Below are 19,989 nucleotides of genomic sequence, written 5' to 3' on the forward strand. Positions count from 1 at the left end.
TTGCAGATTCCTGCAGGTTGGAGTGTTTCTACATCTGATTTCTAGATGTGTGCCCACTAGAGGACACTGCTCTTAGTAATAAATACTTAGTTTTCCTCTTTTAAATTCTTTTAAAACTTCAACTGTAAAAGTATTTAATTTGTTTGTGACTGTGGACCATCTCTTGTAAAAAGCATTTAATATGCGTTTTAGCTAATACAAAACTTCAAGGGAAGAGCAAATGTTTTTATTTAGAATTTAAATAATGTGCATAGATTTATAAAAATATTAAAGATACACCTAATATTTTAAGATTTTTTTTAAGTGCAGTATTTATCTTAATATTCACTAAGGGCACTGAATGAAATAAGGAGGCTAAAATTTTCATATTTTTCTTAATTTTGTTATAGGAAATTATAATTAATAATTAATAATTCTTATAATTACTAATCATAGGAAATTTCCTTGGTGGTCCCCAGAGGGCCAATGGGTGGCTGAGCCTGGTGATGTGGCGGATGGGTGGCAGTAGTGAAACACAGAATAGCAGCTCCTGCCTCTGAGCCTGTACACTGAAACAGTCTTAGAGCATCTTCCTTTAAAAAAAGACAAGTTGTAAACACAGTAAAGGATTGCCTTAGGCTTGTTCCTTGTTTTTGTCAATCTAGAAAAAAAAAAGTCCTTGCCATTTTATACAGTGTTTTTAAAACGCTAATTCTTTCTTGTTAACTTTTGTTTGATATTGCATGTTATATATAATGAATGTTCTAAAGTTTGCATATGTTTTACTACTTTAAAAGGTATATTAATATTTTTGCTAACATTTGCCTAATCCAAATTTGAGTTTACATTAACTTTGGAAGATTTGAATAAACAGTTGCCAGTCATCACATGGCAGTGCAAATTAAGCTGTTGTCCAAATTTATGATTCAAAGAAAATGTTCTTTTAACAGATGAATTGCAGGGTGCACAATCAGAGACTGAGGCTAAACAAGGAATTCAGCAACTGCACAAGGAGCTGATTGAAGCCCAAGAGCTAGCTAGGACAAGTAAACAAAAATGCTTTGAACTTCAAGGTGAGACCCAGATCAACTTGGTTCTATAGGGTATTCATTAAAATTGTATATATCAGGTAGTTCAAGATAAACCAACACATTTTCATAGTATTGAATACATACTTGAACTCTGTATGTTTCATCCTGTTTCAGGCAGATAATGGATATAATTGAATGTCTGCAGTGGTAGCTCTTCATTAGATCATCCGGTCAGCTATGCAGCTCTGTTGTTTTTGAGAGGAAATAATATAGTCCAGTTTAATCGCATATTGTTCAGTGTTCATTGGGGTTATATTTACCGACCATTTTTTTTCTCTCCTTCCTCCCACATCAGTTTGCATTTAGCACACCTAGAGTTTTCAGATCAGACAACAGATTATATCAATTTTGAGTAAATTGTAATACTACCACAATAATGGAATGATGTCTTAATATTAACTTTTATTAAACTACTTACACAGTTACTACTTTCGATAACTTCCTGAAGTAATGTTTGTTTAATCTTTTCATTTAAGGAGAGGTTCTGACTAAATTAATTACACAGGTGAAATACATGTTACTAACAAAAACTCTTGGGCACATTTTCGCTTTTATTTGTAGCTCTTTTGGAAGAAGAGAAAAAAGCATATCGAGTGCAAGTTGAAGAATCCAGCAAGCAAATAAATGCTCTGCAAGGTAGGATTTTTTTCCCCTTCTCTTTAGGGAAACTATGGTGTTTTGACTGTTTCTGTGGTATCATAGTCACTAATAAAGGAAAATGTTTAGCTGAGTGTATGTTTTAAATCTGACTTCTTTCACCATTGTCTTGGAATGTTGTTGTGTAATGTTTCATTTCAATTTCTATGGATATAATAGTAACTTAGAAAACGCAAAAGATTGTATCTGTCATAGGTACCTGTTCTTCATCTCTCGTTAATCTTTCTCAGTTCTGAATGATCCAGGGATTCTTACTGTGACTGCCTTCAGAGAGCACTCAGAAGCTTTAGGTGTTTTTGTGCTACTCAGTCTCTACACTTGATTATAGGATCCTCCTAAAGAAATTTTTCATCCAGATCCATATCCAGCATCAGAGCATGCAGTAAAGTTGCTGCAACAGAGACCCTGTCCCTGCCTTTTTGAAAACTGATAAAATCAATCATGCTCTTTTCAGCCCAAAATGTGTACAGCAGAATGTAATCCCATGATTTACATAACTTCTGAGTCACATGTTCTGTATGACATTAACTTCTCATCCATGCATGTGAGTGAGCTTGTTGATCAAGAGTCTGTCAGTCTGTCCAGCCTTAAGGTCAAAAAAGGTTATATTATTATGTTGTAATTTCCTTAGAGTAACCATTAGTTTGAAGAGCTACTCAGCCTCTGATTATTACCAAACTCAGGAGCTTCATTCCTTTGGGATCTTCGTCAGCATATCATTTGCTTTGGACCCAAAAATGTCTGGAAGGCACATGAGCAAACAGACAGGGGGACTGACAGTCCTGACTTTTTTAGTAAGTCAAAATAGCCCTAGAAAATTTTCTCGGCAGTAGTTTGTTGGATAACATGGCACTTGTCATATACTAGTTACACTGAAAAACTTCTGTAATAGCACTGTTTTATGTGACTGTCAGCAAAGAAACTTTATTTAATTAAATTTTTATTTATCTTTATTTATTAAATTTTCTGCTGTTGGTCTTGTAAGAAAGAGTAGCTTACGAATGCTTATCTTTAGAACAAGAGGAGCAACTTAATTTTGAGTGTTACCTTGCTAATAATGAAAATTCTCCAAGTAGTAAATGCTGTAACAAAAACCACAAAATATTTGATAGTCACTTCTATGCACAAAAAAAACTCAATTTTTTTTTCCTCTGAAAAAGAGAGAATGAAAGTAGAAACTTGACAGAGCCAAACTTAGTTGCAGGATTCCTCTCCTCAGTTCAGTACTTTTTTGTTTTCTGGATCCTTCTCAAGAGAGGTCTTGCTAGTGTTTCCTCCTCTCTCTGTTGTAGTTCAAAATGTTCTGATGTTCACTGTCTGCTTTGCTGCTTTGCAAACTTTTAGGGTGTGACATCTCACAGTTTGGGAAAAGTTATTAGGGTTCTCCCTTGGCAGCCCCTGTGAACTGCAGGGGAGAAAAAAAACCAACTGGCAGCTTCATGAAGTAACATTTCTAGAAGTATTTTCAGGGAATCAATGTTTTAGGCCAGCCAGTGTTGTTGGCTTTGTTTGTGATAGAGAAAAGTGCCAGAGAAACAACTGAGGTCGTGTCTCTACGTGTCAGGTTCATTAGATGAACGGGCCGAGAAAAGAAGTTCAAATAACTTGTTGCTCCTTATTTAAAAAAACGAAGGAAAGCATTCAGTTTAGATGAGGTAATGGCTTCCATAAACAAGAGATGTAATGGAAGTTTTCTTTCTAATTGTCCTCTCAAATTATATCTAATGCTTCAGAAACCATTCCCATATTATTAGTAGTAATTTTCCTGTGTAACTTATTTCTACAACTACACCAAACTTGGAACTCGTGTGTGTCTTCAGATTTCAGTCCAAGACTCTTTTCAGGCCTGAACATCTGAAGGGAGAGTTGTTCATCAACAACGTGCACAGGATAAAAAAACACATTTCTTTGAAATGCTGCCAGCACCAAGAAGTAGGAGTTTAGCTTGGCTTGATGAAGAAAATAGTATCAGGAAGATAGGGTTTGCATTCCTTTGCTCAGGCACCTGCTGTATTAGCAAGTTGTAGTTATTTGTGTTTTAGTGCATTTTTTTTGAAGGTTCAAGGCTTCTGATGTAAAGATACGTGGAAAGGCAATTGTTGATGCATCATGTGTTGTCTTACTGTCTGGTTCTTCTCATTCACAGCTTCATTTGCTTTCTTTTAGTATAAGGCTGTAGAAATTATTTCCAAAGGAGGTTGTAGTAAGCCTCATTTTGCTTGTAATATATTCCAAAATCCATCATGCTGCAAATGTTTTTGTTATGGAACAGATAGACTGTTTCATCTTGCACAGAATTGCCATGAGATTAATTTACTATTGTCTATAATACCTCTTAGGTATTACAATATATAACTACTATATAGTTTCCCATTATGTCTTTTTCCTTTTAAGTGGGGAATTGGGTAATTCATAGGTTCTTTACTGTATTTAATGAAATAAACGTCTTTCTGGAGCCTGTTTAGACGAGGGCACAAAAAAGATGAATTTTTCTTCTTCATTGCACATCAACTAAATTATATCAACAAAGTTTCTAGGTTGTACCAGTATATGAATTCTTTCTGTATTGCTGCATATGTAGCTACTGAAAAACATAAAGTATAATTGTCATGGGGGTACAAGTCTCCTTTGAGTAGCTCTGATGCTCTGTCAGTTTACAGCAAGACTCAAACACATTCTTCCTGTCATGTTCTATAATGGATTGAGATGACAAAAATAAATACAAGTAACCTAGGAAGGTTACTCAGCCTTGGTTATCCTCCCCATGCTTTTCACTGTCCTTGTTTTGCCCTTTGGTTCTGAAACATACAACTTTAAATCTCTGATTCTGACCCTCTGCAGTATCTTACATTAGGTTTTTGAAAAGTGCTCTTAAGAGTTCTACCTTTTCTTCTCAGAGTAATTCTTAATTAATTTAATAATTGCTTTTTTGCATGTTGAAATAAGTGAAATACATTTTTTAAAAAGTTAAATAGAACAACAGCAAATTAAACACTTTGCTCTCATCAGTGTTATAACTATAGTTCTCTTGTTCTTTCATATTTACCTTTCCTCTGTACTGTGCTTTTTTTTAACTGTTTGCACTGGATTCTACTCCTGTATGTGTTTATGAAAAATTGTGCTCATTTCATAAATTGTGCTCAATTTATGAAAAATTGTCTTTAGTAATGAAAGGGTTTTAGATAGGAATAATTTATAAGTTTTGCTTCCTGCAGAAATATCAAGTAGCCTCGTATATGTGACTGCTGCACATTTACAGTAAGCTGTAAATGCTAAAGGACCTTCTTTTAGCTCAGTATACATGGTGCAGCTGTCCCTTTTAATTTAAAATTCATCTTGTGCTTTGAAAAATGCTGTTTGCAAAGAAATAATGTGTATTTCCTCTACTGCATGTTGAGAACAGAGTAGAAATTATTCTGTGTCACAAATATTTATAGACATCACAAGTTAACTCCTGAACAGGCAGACATTTCCGATGTAGCTTTGCAAATGTTTGGCTTGTGACAGAAGCTTTCTTGCTTTTCTTCTTGTCCCTGAAAGTCCTAATGTCCTTGTCCTCTAATATTTATTTTGCTTATAGTGATGTTGGATCTAAATCTTGTTTTGAGATTTTGGAAAGTTGCTTTGGTATCACACGCACAGCCTTATCTAAGACAGCTTTGTCCAGACATAATTTTTGTTTCTTTTGACTCTCTATATTACATGGCCTACATACTTGCCTCTTTAAGGGTACAGCATTTGACAAGATAACTATTTTTCTTTCAGTTGCATTAGGTTTCTTTAATCCTGTTAAATATCACTGTGTTGAGAAAGGGAGGTAAAGTTTTTAGGTTTTTTGTAAATACAGTTTGAAAAAATATTAACATGAATGTCTGCTTTCCAGCTCAGTTGCAAAGGTTACAAGAAGAAATTGAGAATCTTCGCAAGGAAAAGGAGAATGAAATTTCAAGCACTCGACATGAACTAGTCAGTGCTCAAAATGAGATTCTGTCATTGCAAAAAGTAGCAGAAAAAGTAGCATCAGAACGAGACACGGATATGTCTGCATTGCAAACTGAGCTGCAGACAGTGCGAACGGAGCTTGAACGGTGGAGGAAAGATGCCTCGGATTATGAAAAAGAAATTGTCAATCTGCAAGCCAGTTTTCAGCTCAGATGCCAGCAGTGTGAGGAGCAGCAGAAGGAAGAGGCCTCTCGCCTAAAAGGTACTTGTTTGAAATGATGTCACAGAGCATGGCTACCAGAGCATCCTGCTTACTGTGGTGAACACCAGTTACTGAAATCACTGTTTGTCTGTCCCTTTGTAGCCATTTGCCCTGTATGTGTGTGTGCGTGTATGTATACACACGCATATGTATCTATGTGGTGTACCAAGGCTTGTGGTGTTAGAAAAGACATTTTGCATGCTTCATTGAACAGTTATTGTCAATTATGCCTAAATTAACTGAGGTACTCTTTGATATCAGTAGACCAAGTGTAATTCCACTTAGAAAAGATGGAAAACTTTCACAGTTTGAGGGATTCATAGTGGCAAAAACAATCCAAGAGGACTTGTGTAACTTCTCTATTGTTTAAGCCCATTAAGGGGGAGGTCCTGAATATTTAATTCTACCAAAGTTTCACCAAAGCTTATTGCTTTAAACATTCTTTTCCTTGTAACAGAGGCATGATATCTAGTGATTCTCTTGCTATTTTCAGGCCTTGGAAATTTTCTTCAAATATGCTTTTTTACTACCGCTTCTAAAATACTAGAATTGACCCATAAAAAGATTTGTTTTCTACTTCTTAGTACCTTAGAAAAAGCTTTAATGAAAAAAGTAACTCACCTGGCACTGGGTATAATAAACCTCGTAACAGTAGAAGATACTGCAATGTTTTACAGGTGCTCATGAGAGAATTCATGTGACATGATTACAAACAGGTATATTTGAGATTTATGGCTGATACCAGCTTTTCCTCCGTTTATTAGCTGGTGTTCCTTGAAGCAGTCATGAAATAATTTTACTTAATTGAATTAACTTACACGTTGCAGGTGAACTTGAAAGGTTGAAGGCAGAATGGATTGCTCTGGAAGCTGAATGTGTTAAACTGAGGAAGGAAAATACTTCACTTACATCTGAACTTCAGCGACAAGAAAAGGAGCTTTCCAGGTAAGGGCACAATGGTTTGTCTAGGAGGTACCACAGCAGCTAAGACCGACCATGGCCAGCCTTTTGTGTCAGCACTCTGTAAAGGGAAACAATAATGGTCTTTACTTCTATGATTGCTCTAAGCTGCTATTTACATGTCAAAACCAGTGTGTTAAGCTTTCAAGGGTGAAAAGCACCTGTTTGTGTAAATTTGAAATGCATAACGAATCAATTGGATTTTGTTTTTCAGCTCCCAGAAACAGAGTTTAGCACTAACCAGCGATATAAGTGTTCTTGAAATGTCTCGAAAGGAACTTGAAAATCAGATGGGATCTTTGAGAGAAAAACATCAACGGGATGCAGCCAGTCTGAAAACTCAACTCAGTGAAGCTGAGAGTCAAGCAAAAGATTTTCAGAAAGAGGTAACATGAAATATTTCCATTTTGCAAGAATGTAATGCCCGATGACTGACCTTTTAAAGCTAAAAGAAAAGGGAAAGTTTTCTAGTAAAGAATTTTTTTCATATGTTTATTGCAAGCAGTTTAAGTGGTAGCTAAGAACATATAAACTGGGAGTCAAATCTAAAAGGAAAGACTTCAGGTAAATACACGTGTTCTTTGAGAACTTCCTGAACTTTACTTAGCTGCATTATTGTAGTGATTTTACTTTTAAGATGTTCAGACAGGTATATCATTATTCAGAGTCTTCATGGACATGATGATCCAGAGTTTCTTTAGCTGTTATGAGTCAAAGTTAATTCTTTTTTTTTACAGTCTCATCTTCCCAGTTAGATTTGAACTCTTCTATTTGGCAATGGGACAACACATTCTTTACAAATATCTCATTTGATCTTAATGGATTTCTAATTGCATAAAGAAGAGCCAGCATTCTGAGCATGTATTTAATCTGCCTGGCCTCTAAAGATTGTCTTGAAGAACTACTTCTCTCCAACAACTTACTTGCTTCCTCTTATGAGCATTTTGAATGTTTCCCCAGTCACTGCTCTTAGTTTCTTTTGCAGTCCTTTTGTTTGCTGTGTGGTTAATTCATCCATGTCACATTCCTTACAGTTCTCAGAATCTGAAAATCCCAGTTGTCTTAATCTCTGTTTTGTAATCAGATCAGTATTTGTAAAGATTCCTCATCTTCCAAATTTGTGGCGAATGCCAGTACTGAAGGTCATTGGTTCTGTCCTTACTAAGCCCAGTCAAGAGGACTGCTAGAATAGAAAAAATGGAATGTGGGTTTGAAAAAGAAAAGCTACTCATTCTGCAGAAACATGTCACATTCACCCAGTACTGTTTTTGTACTTGACCCCCATTGAGGATTATGGCATGACAGTAACCAAGCCATAATATTTTTTTAATGCCTGCCTTGCTCTTACATTTGAATTTGCTGTGTGGGAAGAGGGTTTGATTTACTTCATACAGAGTGTTGAATTTTGCACATGTTAGAGGGGTGTAGGTATGTAAGCTGCAGCCTAAATGTGAGACCACTATTCAAATGTGAAGGACTCCTTGTTCCCTTGTTTCTTGTTTCGTCTTTGTAGTTTTTATAGTCCTTTCCAATACAGTAATAATTGGTATGAGAGATTAATTAAGGCTTTGCATTTACTTTGTATTTCCTTGGGTTTAGTAGTCCTAGCCCTGCCAAGCTGGGCAAAAGAAATTAATTTAGAAAAAAAAGGAATTCTAAATTCTACCCTGCTTTTATGAAAAGAGAGTGCACTGATGCAAGTTAGTCTAGGCAGATGACAGAAAGGTAGCTGTGTGCTAAGTAGATGTCAGCATGTGTTGGATGTCCAGGGGTCCACAGATTGTTCTCTCTTTGTCTTTAGTATGAAAGAACACAGACTGTGCTCTCAGAGCTGAAGGCAAAGTATGAGGTGGCTGAACAACAAAACCAGTCTCTCCAAGAAGAGCTTAAACAATGTAAAGAAAACCTGAAGCTGCTACAAGAAAAAGGAAACAATGTAAGTCTCTACCAAATGTCTTGGGAAGTCAGGTTATGACACTGGCAATCTTGTTGATTGAAGGAATATAGAAGAGTCAAATAGAAAAGGATGGACCTAAAAAAAAACAACTGTGTACCATATTATGCGAAATTCCATTCTGGTCCTACCTGTGCAGATTTGCAGATCATTACACTGTTACAATTATGCATGAAAGTTAAATTTACAGTTGCTTGACAATTTTAAGTATGTCCTTAGATACCTGCTCACTTGAAAACATGTGGCTTAAATACTAGTGAACTAGAACTAAGTAAAATTTTCTGATTTCAAAGAATGATACAGGTGTAAAAGCTGACAAACCTGTATGCAAATGAACTGAGTAAACCTTTTTAAGCTGCTCTCATTTTATTAGTATTTATTACAATGGATGTTCCCTCCTTACTCTTGCTTATGCTTCTTAACCATGGTTATTTCTGATGGGCTCATGCTTTAAACAATACAATTGAACTGTCCTTTCTGTTCACTAATGAAAATAATGTTTTCTCATTTTCAATTTGTTTGAGAGGTTGTATCATTAGATCTGAGTTCCCAGCTAAGACAGCTTTTTATTTTACTGAGATTCTGAAATCTTCCAAACATTAAGAGTGTGGCAAACACATTAAAAGGTGGTCACAGCCGTATTTTAAGTAAGTCCCTTACTACCCTGGGAGGGCTGGTTTTGTCTTCCTGTACTGCCTCTGTGGTCAGTGCAGGGTGAACAGCTCCTGTAATGCACAATACAAAACAGGAGGATAATGAATGCTCTGTAACAGACTTTAGCAAACTGTCTCTCTGACTACAAAGAAAGTCTTACAGGTCCCATCCTCTAAATCAGCTGGCTGCTGGATGCCTAAAGTTTGTATGAATATCCTTGCCATAATCAGTTCTTGAATATAAACCTCGAACATCCTGGAGCTGTCAAAGATGTAAAGAATTTAAAGCCTTTCTCACTTTTTTCAGCCATGTTTTCAGGAATATGATTTCACAAATCTCTTGGAACCTGATTCTTGTTTAGAATTTTTCTGCAGTGCTCAGGTAATGCTGAGTTGCTTGACTTATTTAAAGCAGAAGTCGAAAACAACCAGACTAAAACCTCACCCCATTTTAATAGAAGAGATCGCACTTAATAAATAATTGTGAATGTGAGATTCTCTGCTCTGTTAGAAACATTAACCTCAGAATCAAAATGATCAGTGGAAAAAGGGGGATAGTAAAGTGTTGAAATACTATGAAGGAAATTTGAGCACCTGATGAAAGTGAAAAAACTAAAAGGAAATTTTAGGGAGAATTAGAGGTGAGTATTGAACTGAAAGCAAAAACCACAGCAGTTGCCAAAATCTGCTTGCAGAAGAGGAGTTAGTTGTGACAGTTGAAACCTGGAGGTCAGAGTATGATGAAGAGCATCCTCCATATAAGGGCAAACTCACTGCTCACCAAACATTACTCACAGTCAGTAATGTAAAACATACCCATCTTGGGGATTGTTTCAAACATCGTGGATATTGGGCTGAGTTCCAAGATTAAATTTTTCAAGTACCATTGCCCCCTTATGCTGGAATCATTATCTGTTACTTCATTTCTGAGGACAGCAAGTGACTTCCCACTGTGGGATTTGTTCTTTTTGCAGCCCATCTGTGTCTGAGTTTGCATATCTTCATATTCTAATAGAAGATGCACAATTTTGTTGAAGCTAGTTAAATGCTCCTTCACAATAGGGATATTTGTTATATATTGATAAGTTTGTGAGGGGAAAATCTGATCATGTGGAGGTGATCTCATTGAATGTGATGGATATTTATCATTGATTTCATTTGCCAAGAATGTGTATAACTTGAAAAAAAACTATAGAATTGTTCATTGAACCAACAAATATTAGAAAAGACAAGGCTTCTGTACTCCATTTGGGATATCATTTAAATATTAAGTTTCTAATATTTAAGTTGTACTTTTAAAAAAGATTTTAAGATGCAGTGTTGTGTTTTTGAAATGCTCAGTGGTGTGGCGTACTACTTGAGTTTGCATGCTTGTAGTCACTGGTTGTTTCTTGATGCGCTTTACACAACAGATTTAATGATGTGAATGCTTTGAGAACATCAGATGCTCTGGTTGATTTAAACCTCTGGCACTTTTTTGAGCACTGCTGTGATTATTTCTGCCAACAGGCTTTCTGTGAGAAGGTGGCACTGCGATTCATGGCACCTGTGACACAAAAATAATCTTGCATGAAAAGGTCTTCAATAATTACACATAATTTTTCTTTAAGTATTGCCTTAATTTAATTGATTTAAAAATGTAATTGAACAAGACTAGAATACCTTCTAATATTCCTGTGTTTTGAACCATATTAGAGGTTCTATAAATAAGTGATTCCCAAAATTCGTAACAGGATGAGATTTTATATACTAATCACAATGTTTTAGAAAAGTTAAGCATGAATTTATCATTTGTTTATTTATTTGACTGAACAAAATCAAGGTAGCTTCAGCACAAACAGTTTTAAAAATATTTGGCATGGTTCAACCTTAACTCCTGTGTGTCTTTTTGTGCGCACAAATACATAGAGTAGGATACAGAGAAAGCAGATGTCTTCCAGGGACAGCTTAAAAAGCATTTAGGTCCATTTTTGCTTTTAATTTTTCGTATCACAGACAGAGGCTTTTCCATCCAGAATGTGCAGTACTTTCCATGAATAGAGCATAGCTGGGAAAAAGTGTGGATGGTTCTGAGGAGGCCATAAGCTGGATGAACCCTGCAGTCTGGCCAGCTGATGGTTTGGCCCAGCTGCAGCATTTGATCAATTTTCAGAATTCATTTGGTCACACGGCTGCTGAACTCGCAGAGATGCTGAGCTTTGTGGTATCTCTGATAGAAATGTGCTTCTCTGCTTTTTAGTAACTGGGTGTGGATTGTACAGTCATGTTACAATCTCATGGAAATGTATGAACTGCGGGTTTGCCTGTGGACATAGCTGTACTTGTTTCACTAATGGAGGAAAAAAGATTGTTTTTCTGGAGGCTGGTGATGGAAAATCCAGTATTTGATGCGAGTCCATTTCTCTCAAGAAATCCAAATAGGATTTCCTCTTACTTAGAAAAACTAAAACTATAAATAAGATACATGCAAATCAGTTTAACATTCGTATTGTTTTCAAGTGGTAAATTCCAAGTTGTGACAAGAGGTTTCTTGGAACATTTTCTGCCTACTTCCCTTTATTTTTAAACATCCCCATTCATTTCAGTAGAATGGTGTACTAACTTTGTATACCAGATTAGATAGTGCTGTAATGTGTTAGATGTCTTTAATACATTTCAGTTAAAACTTAGTGACTTATTTTCCCCTCTCTAAATCATCTTTACCTGATTGATTTATAGCACTAAGTGATTTTTAATATCCCTTCCCTTCTTTAGCCTTCCATATTACAACCCGTCCCAGCCGTATTCATCGGCCTAATCCTGGCTTTCCTGTATTGGTGTTACGGCCCATTGTGGTAGCGAAAGGTACAAGCACTACTGTTCAGTCAATGTATGTTTGTCCCTCTCACCTGTTTGTGCCATTTCTGTATCAAATAGTGCATGGTGAAATGCTCACAGGTATTTCTTTACCTGAAGCAAACCCTTCATTTAATATACCATTCTGTTGACACTGATGAGCTGAGCAATCCACTAATCATTTAACATCTCTGTGATTTCTTTAATTCTAACAATTTTGTTCTAACTGGTGCTTGAACGTGCCTCTTCTAACTCGATCTCAGTTTGTCTTTAGCAAATGGGCTGCCTTTTGCACAACGCTGCGATGCTAGGGCTTGTAAGAAAACTTAATTGCTTAATTAACTATAAAAAATGAAGAGTTTGCAATAATAAAATTCAACAAGCTTTGGTTCTTATCTGTGGACTAAGAAATTCCTCTCTGGCTCTAAACACTTTAATTTTTCTCACTATTGCTGATGCAAAGATGGAAAAAAAAGACAAGAAATAGGTGGTTGGTTTGTATTCTGAACTCTCAGCTTGCATTTTCTCTTGTCTCTCAGTGTATCCTCTTTTTAAAATGCCATTGTTGTCATGCAGTGTTGTGACAGTCTGTTAAAAATGGTGTTGTTAGATTCTGCTACAAACTGAGTTGGAGATCTGGATTCAAATGGTCAAAAGTTAAAGATGTGCAAAAACCTCTAGCCAAGTCTAGCCTTGACTTGGCATGAGCAATATTTTAAACATCTCAAGCCTTCACATGTTCAGTGGCAGATTCTCTGAGGTGTGTACAGTAACAAACCTACAAAATACAGAGCTGCCAAAAGTCCTCCAGATGATCCTCAGTCACGAAGAGGTGTGGAATTCCCTGTGCTAGAGGAACGTGGTTTGCTGTGGTGCTCCCAAGTCAGGACTAGCCTGCGGCAGGGCTCATGGGTAACATCGTAGTGATGCCTATCAACAGGTACTCAGGACTTGCAGGAACCACGAGGTAAACTGATTAGTATGAATTAGAACAAATATGATATTGATTTCTTTTTTCTCTCCACACAGAGACAATGGCCTTGGATGCCTGTGATGGCAGCTTTGGTTGCTGTAACAGCCGTGGTGCTGTACCCAGGCTTAACCAGAGCTTCTCCATGAGAACTGTTGTTGAATCCATACACCGTCCTCCCTTTAGAAGCTGGCAACATTCATATACTGAGGGAAAACAGATTAATTCTCTTCCTTTTTACCTCTTAATACAGCACAGCTCTGCGTGAGAACAGCAGTAGGGTCATTTGCTTTAAACTGTATAAAATGTATCTGTCTATAAAGAGGGAATAAAATTGTGATTCATCATACTGTGAGCAATATTTTTGCTTACAACTTCATGCAAGTTTTAAATTAGTATGTTGGGATTCCGAATGCTATAATGGTGGCCTAAAGTAGGCTTCTTGGTATCAAATTATTTATAATGGCTAGAGTTGTGGACACTGACTTTAGAATCTGATTGCTAGACTTAGGAAGATACTGATTTGGACATCCAAGTAACCTTGCAGATACTTGGGAAACAGATGCAGTGTGCTCAGTGCCTTCCAGTATGATCTATTTTTTTTTAAACTAGTGTATCATTTTACTTGCTGTTAGTCACTGAGCTATTGGGAACAAGACTTAAGAAAACTTCTTACCACGCCTTTCAAAGGAAGCATATTTTTCTTTCGTAAGGATTGGTTTATTAATGGGTTTTGGGAATAAACACAATTCATGTCCAGCCTTAAAGAGATAGAGATACTGACGGTGAAGACCAGCCTGAAGTATTTAGTGTGCGCGTGTGCGAATGTAAGCATGTGTGTGTTCTTGAGTGAACTAAGGTGTTTCTGGGAGCAAGTACTTGGTCATTTGATGGACATAGTGCAGTGATTCAACTTACGTTAACTTTAGTTTGAATGTAATTTATTAAATTTCGTATATTTAAAGAGATACATTCTTTAAAAGTATGAATACCTTCTCACATATCACATGTATCAGTTTATTTTTTCAGTCATTTGATACTTTCTGACTTGAGCTGGAGAAGCTCCTTAGAATAAGCTTTTGTGGACGTAACTTTATTAAGACAACTGCTACAGTACGTCTGTGATCAGCTACGAAAATCTAGATATGTAAAATACTACGAAATTGGAGTCATATAACAGATGAATTATTGTCAGGTGAAAAGGATTTTAATTTGATAGTAAAATTTTATGGCTCCTTATCACATGGTTTTAAGTATGGTGCAGTGGTCCCCATTACAAAGTTTATTTTCCTTATCTAAGTACTATTGCTATTTGCTGACTTTTAGTGGGAATCACTATAGTTAGTGCTGAATTAAATGTTGACCATAGTTGTCTTACTCAGCTCAACCCTTCTGTCAAAAAAGTTTATTAAATACTTAAATAATATGTTAAAGAATGGTAAAGTAAAATTGCTCTGCTAAAAGAAACTTCAAAATAGGGAGGTAATCTCAGCAATTCAGTTGGCTTTAAAGAATGTAATGGCAATCGACAGTTTAAATATTTAAATAGAAATTTAGTATATAATTGACTTTGTGGGGTTTTAAGGGTCATTGTCCTGTAATTAAAGGTTCTATCTTAAGTTACATGGGATTTGCTAATGAGAGGATTATTAGTTGGAGAAAATAGTCCACAAGTGACTTGTAGAAAATAACTATTGTCATTTACTTCATTCATTTCATCCTTTTCAGTTGCAGGAAGCTGCCCAACCACAGAATACTCGTATGCCAGTGGTACTCAGTACCTCTTGTATATAGGTTATTGCAAATACTATTCTGAAATGCTTAACTTCAGAATTACATTTTTTAAGCAATTTATTGTTTTAAATCTATTTTGTAAAGATATAAAAATACAATAGAATTTCTGGAGTACAGATTAAACTATTTGCACTAACACACATGATGTGCATGATTTAATAAAATAATACTCTCCCTATGCATGTTTGAGTTGAATGTCATTTGAAAACGAGATTCATGCTAAGTTTCTTTTGCACTAGATATTGCCACAGTTATTAGGCACAATGTCTGCAGCATGTCCAGTAAGAGCAAAAGACTTTTTTTTACCTTTTATTTCACATTTGCACTGTTTAAGTTTTGGTCTAGCTGATCCCTCTGTCTATGGTTTTCAGAAGGAAATGGGGTAGCAGAAAGTCATGGAAGGCTTGGGAGCATGTTGCCATGGAGGAAGAAAAGGTATTCCGAGCTGCAGGGTGGATGTGCCCATGGCAGGGATGGTGAGACCGGAGGAGCAGTGGGCAATAGAGAGAGCCCTGCTGGGGGAAGGGATCCTGGTGCTGCCTCCTCACCTCTTAAGCATCTCAAACTCCCTGTTTGTCCCTCTTTCAGCTACTATTGCTTTTGCAGTGGATTCCCTTCCCTCCTCCCTGCTGGTAGCCTGTGGAGGTGGCATGAGGAGTGGAGGTTGGTGGAGCCAGGGGTCCATCTCCACTAGCAGCAGGGAAGGTGCCACATTCCCTGGGGGCAGCCGGCAGCCAGGGGGCATGCACCACAGCAGTTCTGCTGAGGGCTTAATTTTGTCCTTGTATTAAAGACAAATGTTGTGTTTTCAGAAATCTCTAGCCTATCAGAGAGTTGCAGTTTGAGGCCCGACATGGTTGTATTAAAGGAGAAATATTTCTAATTCCATTATGTGCATGTATGCATATTTATATTATATACATAGGTGCATAGTACACATTGCATGGGGGTTTGTGCTTACAAGTATACCTGTGGTTCCCTAATACAGTGCCTTTTCCAGGAGTTCTTGACATTTGCATGTTCAAAATTACAAGGAATGGGCTAAAATGCACAGTTCACTCTTCTGTTGTGAGAATCCTTGGAGAAGGGTTGTGTAACTGGGAAGCTACTGTTCTTCAGTGCTTCGATACTAAAACACCAAGTGGAGTTATTTTGCAAGGACTCCTTGCACAAACCTTTCTGGTTTTTTAATGCTTTTTTTAAATGGTAAATGTCTGTGCTCTTTTACATTTATATCTTGGTTCTTTCTTTTGTGAGGCTTGATTAGCTAAGCCTTGGAGTTACTATACCGAGCAGCTTTTCACATGTGTGAGATGCTCCACTTGTAAAACAAGTCCTCTGAGCTTGCATTGGAGTTCGAGGTTTTAAAATGGTTCCTCATAGCAGCAAAGTTAGTCAGGGAGCTCTTTTATCAGTTGCTAGTTCAATTTGGAAGGTTTAGAATAAATCTTAGAATATCTGAACACTTTTTCAGGTTTGTCCTGGTGTCTTGAGTGAGGCACCTTTTTTAAATTCTAAAAGAATTTACGTACATGGGGACTACAATAGCAGAGCAGACCTTTTATTTAAAAATATAAATATGTGAAAAATTTAGTGTGATTTTCCTGTTCCTTGTAGCTGAATTAAATGCATTCTTCCAGAGTCTTTGCCTCATCCTTTTTGCGGAATGTCTGGTTTTTTTGGTGCTAAATGGAGAATTGTGAGCCTGCACAATATATTGCAAGAGTTCTCATAAAACAGTGAGAATTACTTTCAGATGACTGATAGCTGAAGCCAAGGTAATCACCTGTGCATGTATTTTTGGGGTATATCCTTAAGTTATTTTCCTAATCAAGTCTTCTGAAGTATGTTACTTGTTCCAGATTTCTGTGTGCTTTATGTAAGATTTTGAATGTCTCCTGCCTTAATCCATAGGGTTCTGCCACTTGCAAGAATCATTTCTTCAGCTTGAATCTTCTCCATGACAAATCCACTGCTGAATTCATTCCACCAGAAGCATCTGAGTGCTTTAAAACACCAAGTCACTTTTGGGAAGCCACAGTCCTTTGCACTGGCTCTGCAAGTGGGGCTGGTCGTGTTTCACCAGGGGCCTTCTTTTCCCATTAGTGTTTCATTAGCAACTGTCTCAAAATTGAGTCTCCATTATTAATAGCAATTGATCGTATAACAGAAGCCATATTCTTCTCTCTTGCATATACCTCTGGGTCTGTTTGAAGAGTGATTACTTCCTGCAAACAGCTGCATTGAATCCCCCAGATGCAGCTGATTTGCTCATCTCAGTCCATCTTTGCACATGCTTATGAACACAGAATTTTTTCTTCGCTGGTGGGTAATTGGGCTGCAGTATATAGGGAATTATTTTCTGTCCTTCCTGTGTTTTTACTTTGTACCGACTTATTGGAAGTGAGCAGAGGTTTGTCCAACAAGCCTTTTGCTTGGAAGAGAGGGGCTGCACCCATTCCTGCTTAAAAGCTGGGTGCTACCAGTGTCCAACTAAAGGCTCCCAGCAGTAGAAGGTAAATCAGCAATTGAAACACATTTTTTGATGGGAAGGGACATTACAGGCTCAAGTTCCCATTTGTAAAGGTAAGAGGAACTCATCACTAATCTGGATATCACAGTCATAAAACTTCAGTCTGATTACAGCAGCAGCAGCAGAGTTTCAAGAAGTTTAGCATTTGTTAGAAAAAAAGAATTCTTGCTTTAAGAACTTCAGAAAAAGATTAGTCACCTCTGTAGATCAGGTATGTGAGCAACTACTGTTCTCTCAAAAAAAAATTCCAAGCCAATCCCCAACCTGTGTTTGAGTTCATTTTGCTTTGGCTTCCAAAAATTGAACTACAGTACATCTCTCTTGGAGGATGTTATTTTGCTGCAAACATTGTCCTGATCCAGGGATTTGATATACCATGATCATACCTTCCAATCTTACTTTATATTAATGGATTGAATTTTTTTTTTCTTCATCCCTCTAGATTTTCTTGTCAGCTTTTTAAACTATTTTTAACTTTTTGAATGTTCTTGTTTGAGGAGCAGATGCCAGAATAGAAAATGTCCTTACAGTTATTACCTTACTAACATCACATGAATAGACAATGAGCTTTATATCCTGCTCTGGTATTCTTGTTTGATTGTCTACCAGAACTTTTGGGGGGGGATTCACTGACTTATAGCTTCTAGATTTTAACCTTGTCAATCAAATCACTGTGCTCCTCACGTCACCCCAGTACGAGGTGTGTTCTGTGGTATCTGACTTCGCAATATTGTTTGGTAAAAACCACTGTAGGCAGCAGGCTGTTCTCATGACCGTTCAGCACAGCATTGAAGAGGTTTTTTATTTCCCTTCAGGTTTTATAGGGATGACTCCTGAAGCTTTATTCTAGACTATTGATCATACACTGTTGAACAGTAGTGGGAGAAAAACTGATCCCTGAAGCACAATAGGGAAAACATTCATAGAATAATTCCTTCACTTAATTTTTACAAACTGACAGCTATTCTGTAACCTGCATTATTAGTTACAGTGATAGTAGTGTAGCGATCACTTTTATTGGAATGTCATGATTACAGAAGTCTTGGTTTAATAACACTAATAAACTCATTTTTAAAAAAAAAATCTTGAAAAAGGGGGGATTTTGTTTTCTAAATGCTTTGACAAGTATGAATTATTTTACATTTGAGATTTTTTTTTTGCTGACTGCTTCCCATAGGTTGTTTTATTATTTGCTTACATCTTAGATTGAAGCAAAGCCAATCCTTTTCCCAGAATCAGACATTTTACTCTCTTGCCTCAGCCCCATCATGTTGTTTGCACATTACTTGCCTCTCCAAGCATTTCAAATTCAAGGTTGTTCACATGACTGAGTTTCTCAGTGTGCTCAGTGAGCATCATTCCCAGAGCTGGTTGTGTCTCAGCTCCAAGGCACCAAGAGATGTGGATGTGTGTCCATACTGTTCTGGGATTGCACTTGCATGTGGTGGACCAGGACATGGTCACTGGTGTTCAGCAGCCATGAGAGAGAGAGAGTGGGAGTGTAATTTTGATTCTTGGGTAAATGGTTCTGAGCTGTGGGAATGGAAATGTTGGCAGGAAGAGATAATTCCTGTGTTGTGTCAGGTGAGGCATTGAAAATGCCAGTGTGCTGCCAAAGCGTGTCATCCCTTCATCGTGTCTGATGAACAAATTCAAACCTGGGTTAAACTAAAGCAATGTTTTATTACTTGATGATATTAGTCAGTAAATTGAGACAAAAGAATGAAGTCATCAATTCATGCTGTTCTATTGGAATAAGATGTAACCAAAAGCTTACCTGTATTTGTTTCAGTACCCAGTGTTGGGACGTGGATTTTTTTTAGAAACACCGCACACACACTATGAGTGGTAAAGTACTGCCTTCAGTATGGAATGAATTTGCTATTTTAATCTTTTCATGCTAGATCATTTATGAATTTTATATTCTATTTATATTTCTTGTACGGAGTTCTTGCTCTGGAAAATAATTTTATTGAGTATGTCATCCGTTTTGATGTGACAAAACTACTTCTTGTTTCGAATACAGTGGCTCTTACTTTAAAAATGTTCCAAATATGCAATATGTTTTTTGGGATGAATAAATGGTAAAAATTATGGGAATAAATTTACATCACAACAGAAAGCTGATCTGTATTGTATATAGTCTTTCATTCAGCCTAACTCCACAACTTCTGAACCTGCTTTACTGCATTAGAAGACAAGTTACTAATTAATGAATCGATTAAAACTGATTTCAAAATTGGAATCTATTTTCCTGTTTACTTTGTGCCATGGGATTTGCAGCCACGTGACCTTCCCTCCTCTGTGTGACATTGTAAAGCTGGGCTCCAGCAGGTCTGAACCAAGGGAGAGAAGGGGA

At 36.9% G+C, this 19,989-nt stretch overlaps 1 protein-coding gene across 24 annotated transcripts in view; it reads left to right on the forward strand.

Moving 5' to 3' along the window:
• SLMAP (sarcolemma associated protein) overlaps nt 1-19,757 on the forward strand; it is an 81,279-nt gene extending 61,522 nt beyond the window's left edge. For 15 of the 24 annotated variants that reach the window (XM_063411542.1, XM_063411547.1, XM_063411548.1 and 12 more), the window contains 7 exons: nt 930-1,052; nt 1,632-1,706; nt 5,611-5,931; nt 6,759-6,876; nt 7,106-7,277; nt 8,693-8,827; nt 13,363-19,757. In XM_063411542.1, the coding sequence (XP_063267612.1) occupies nt 930-1,052; nt 1,632-1,706; nt 5,611-5,931; nt 6,759-6,876; nt 7,106-7,277; nt 8,693-8,827; nt 13,363-13,452 (1,034 nt within the window). In that variant the 3' untranslated portion in view covers nt 13,453-19,757. Of the gene's footprint in view, nt 1-929; nt 1,053-1,631; nt 1,707-5,610; nt 5,932-6,758; nt 6,877-7,105; nt 7,278-8,692; nt 8,828-12,252; nt 12,343-13,362 lie in introns of all 24 variants that reach the window. The other 9 variants (XM_063411544.1, XM_063411549.1, XM_063411546.1 and 6 more) reach the window with 3 other exon arrangements.
• Nucleotides 19,758-19,989: the final 232 nt, after the last annotated feature.

Source organism: Prinia subflava, chromosome 14 (genome assembly GCF_021018805.1).
Source record: "Prinia subflava isolate CZ2003 ecotype Zambia chromosome 14, Cam_Psub_1.2, whole genome shotgun sequence".
Lineage (NCBI taxonomy): Eukaryota > Metazoa > Chordata > Aves > Passeriformes > Cisticolidae > Prinia > Prinia subflava.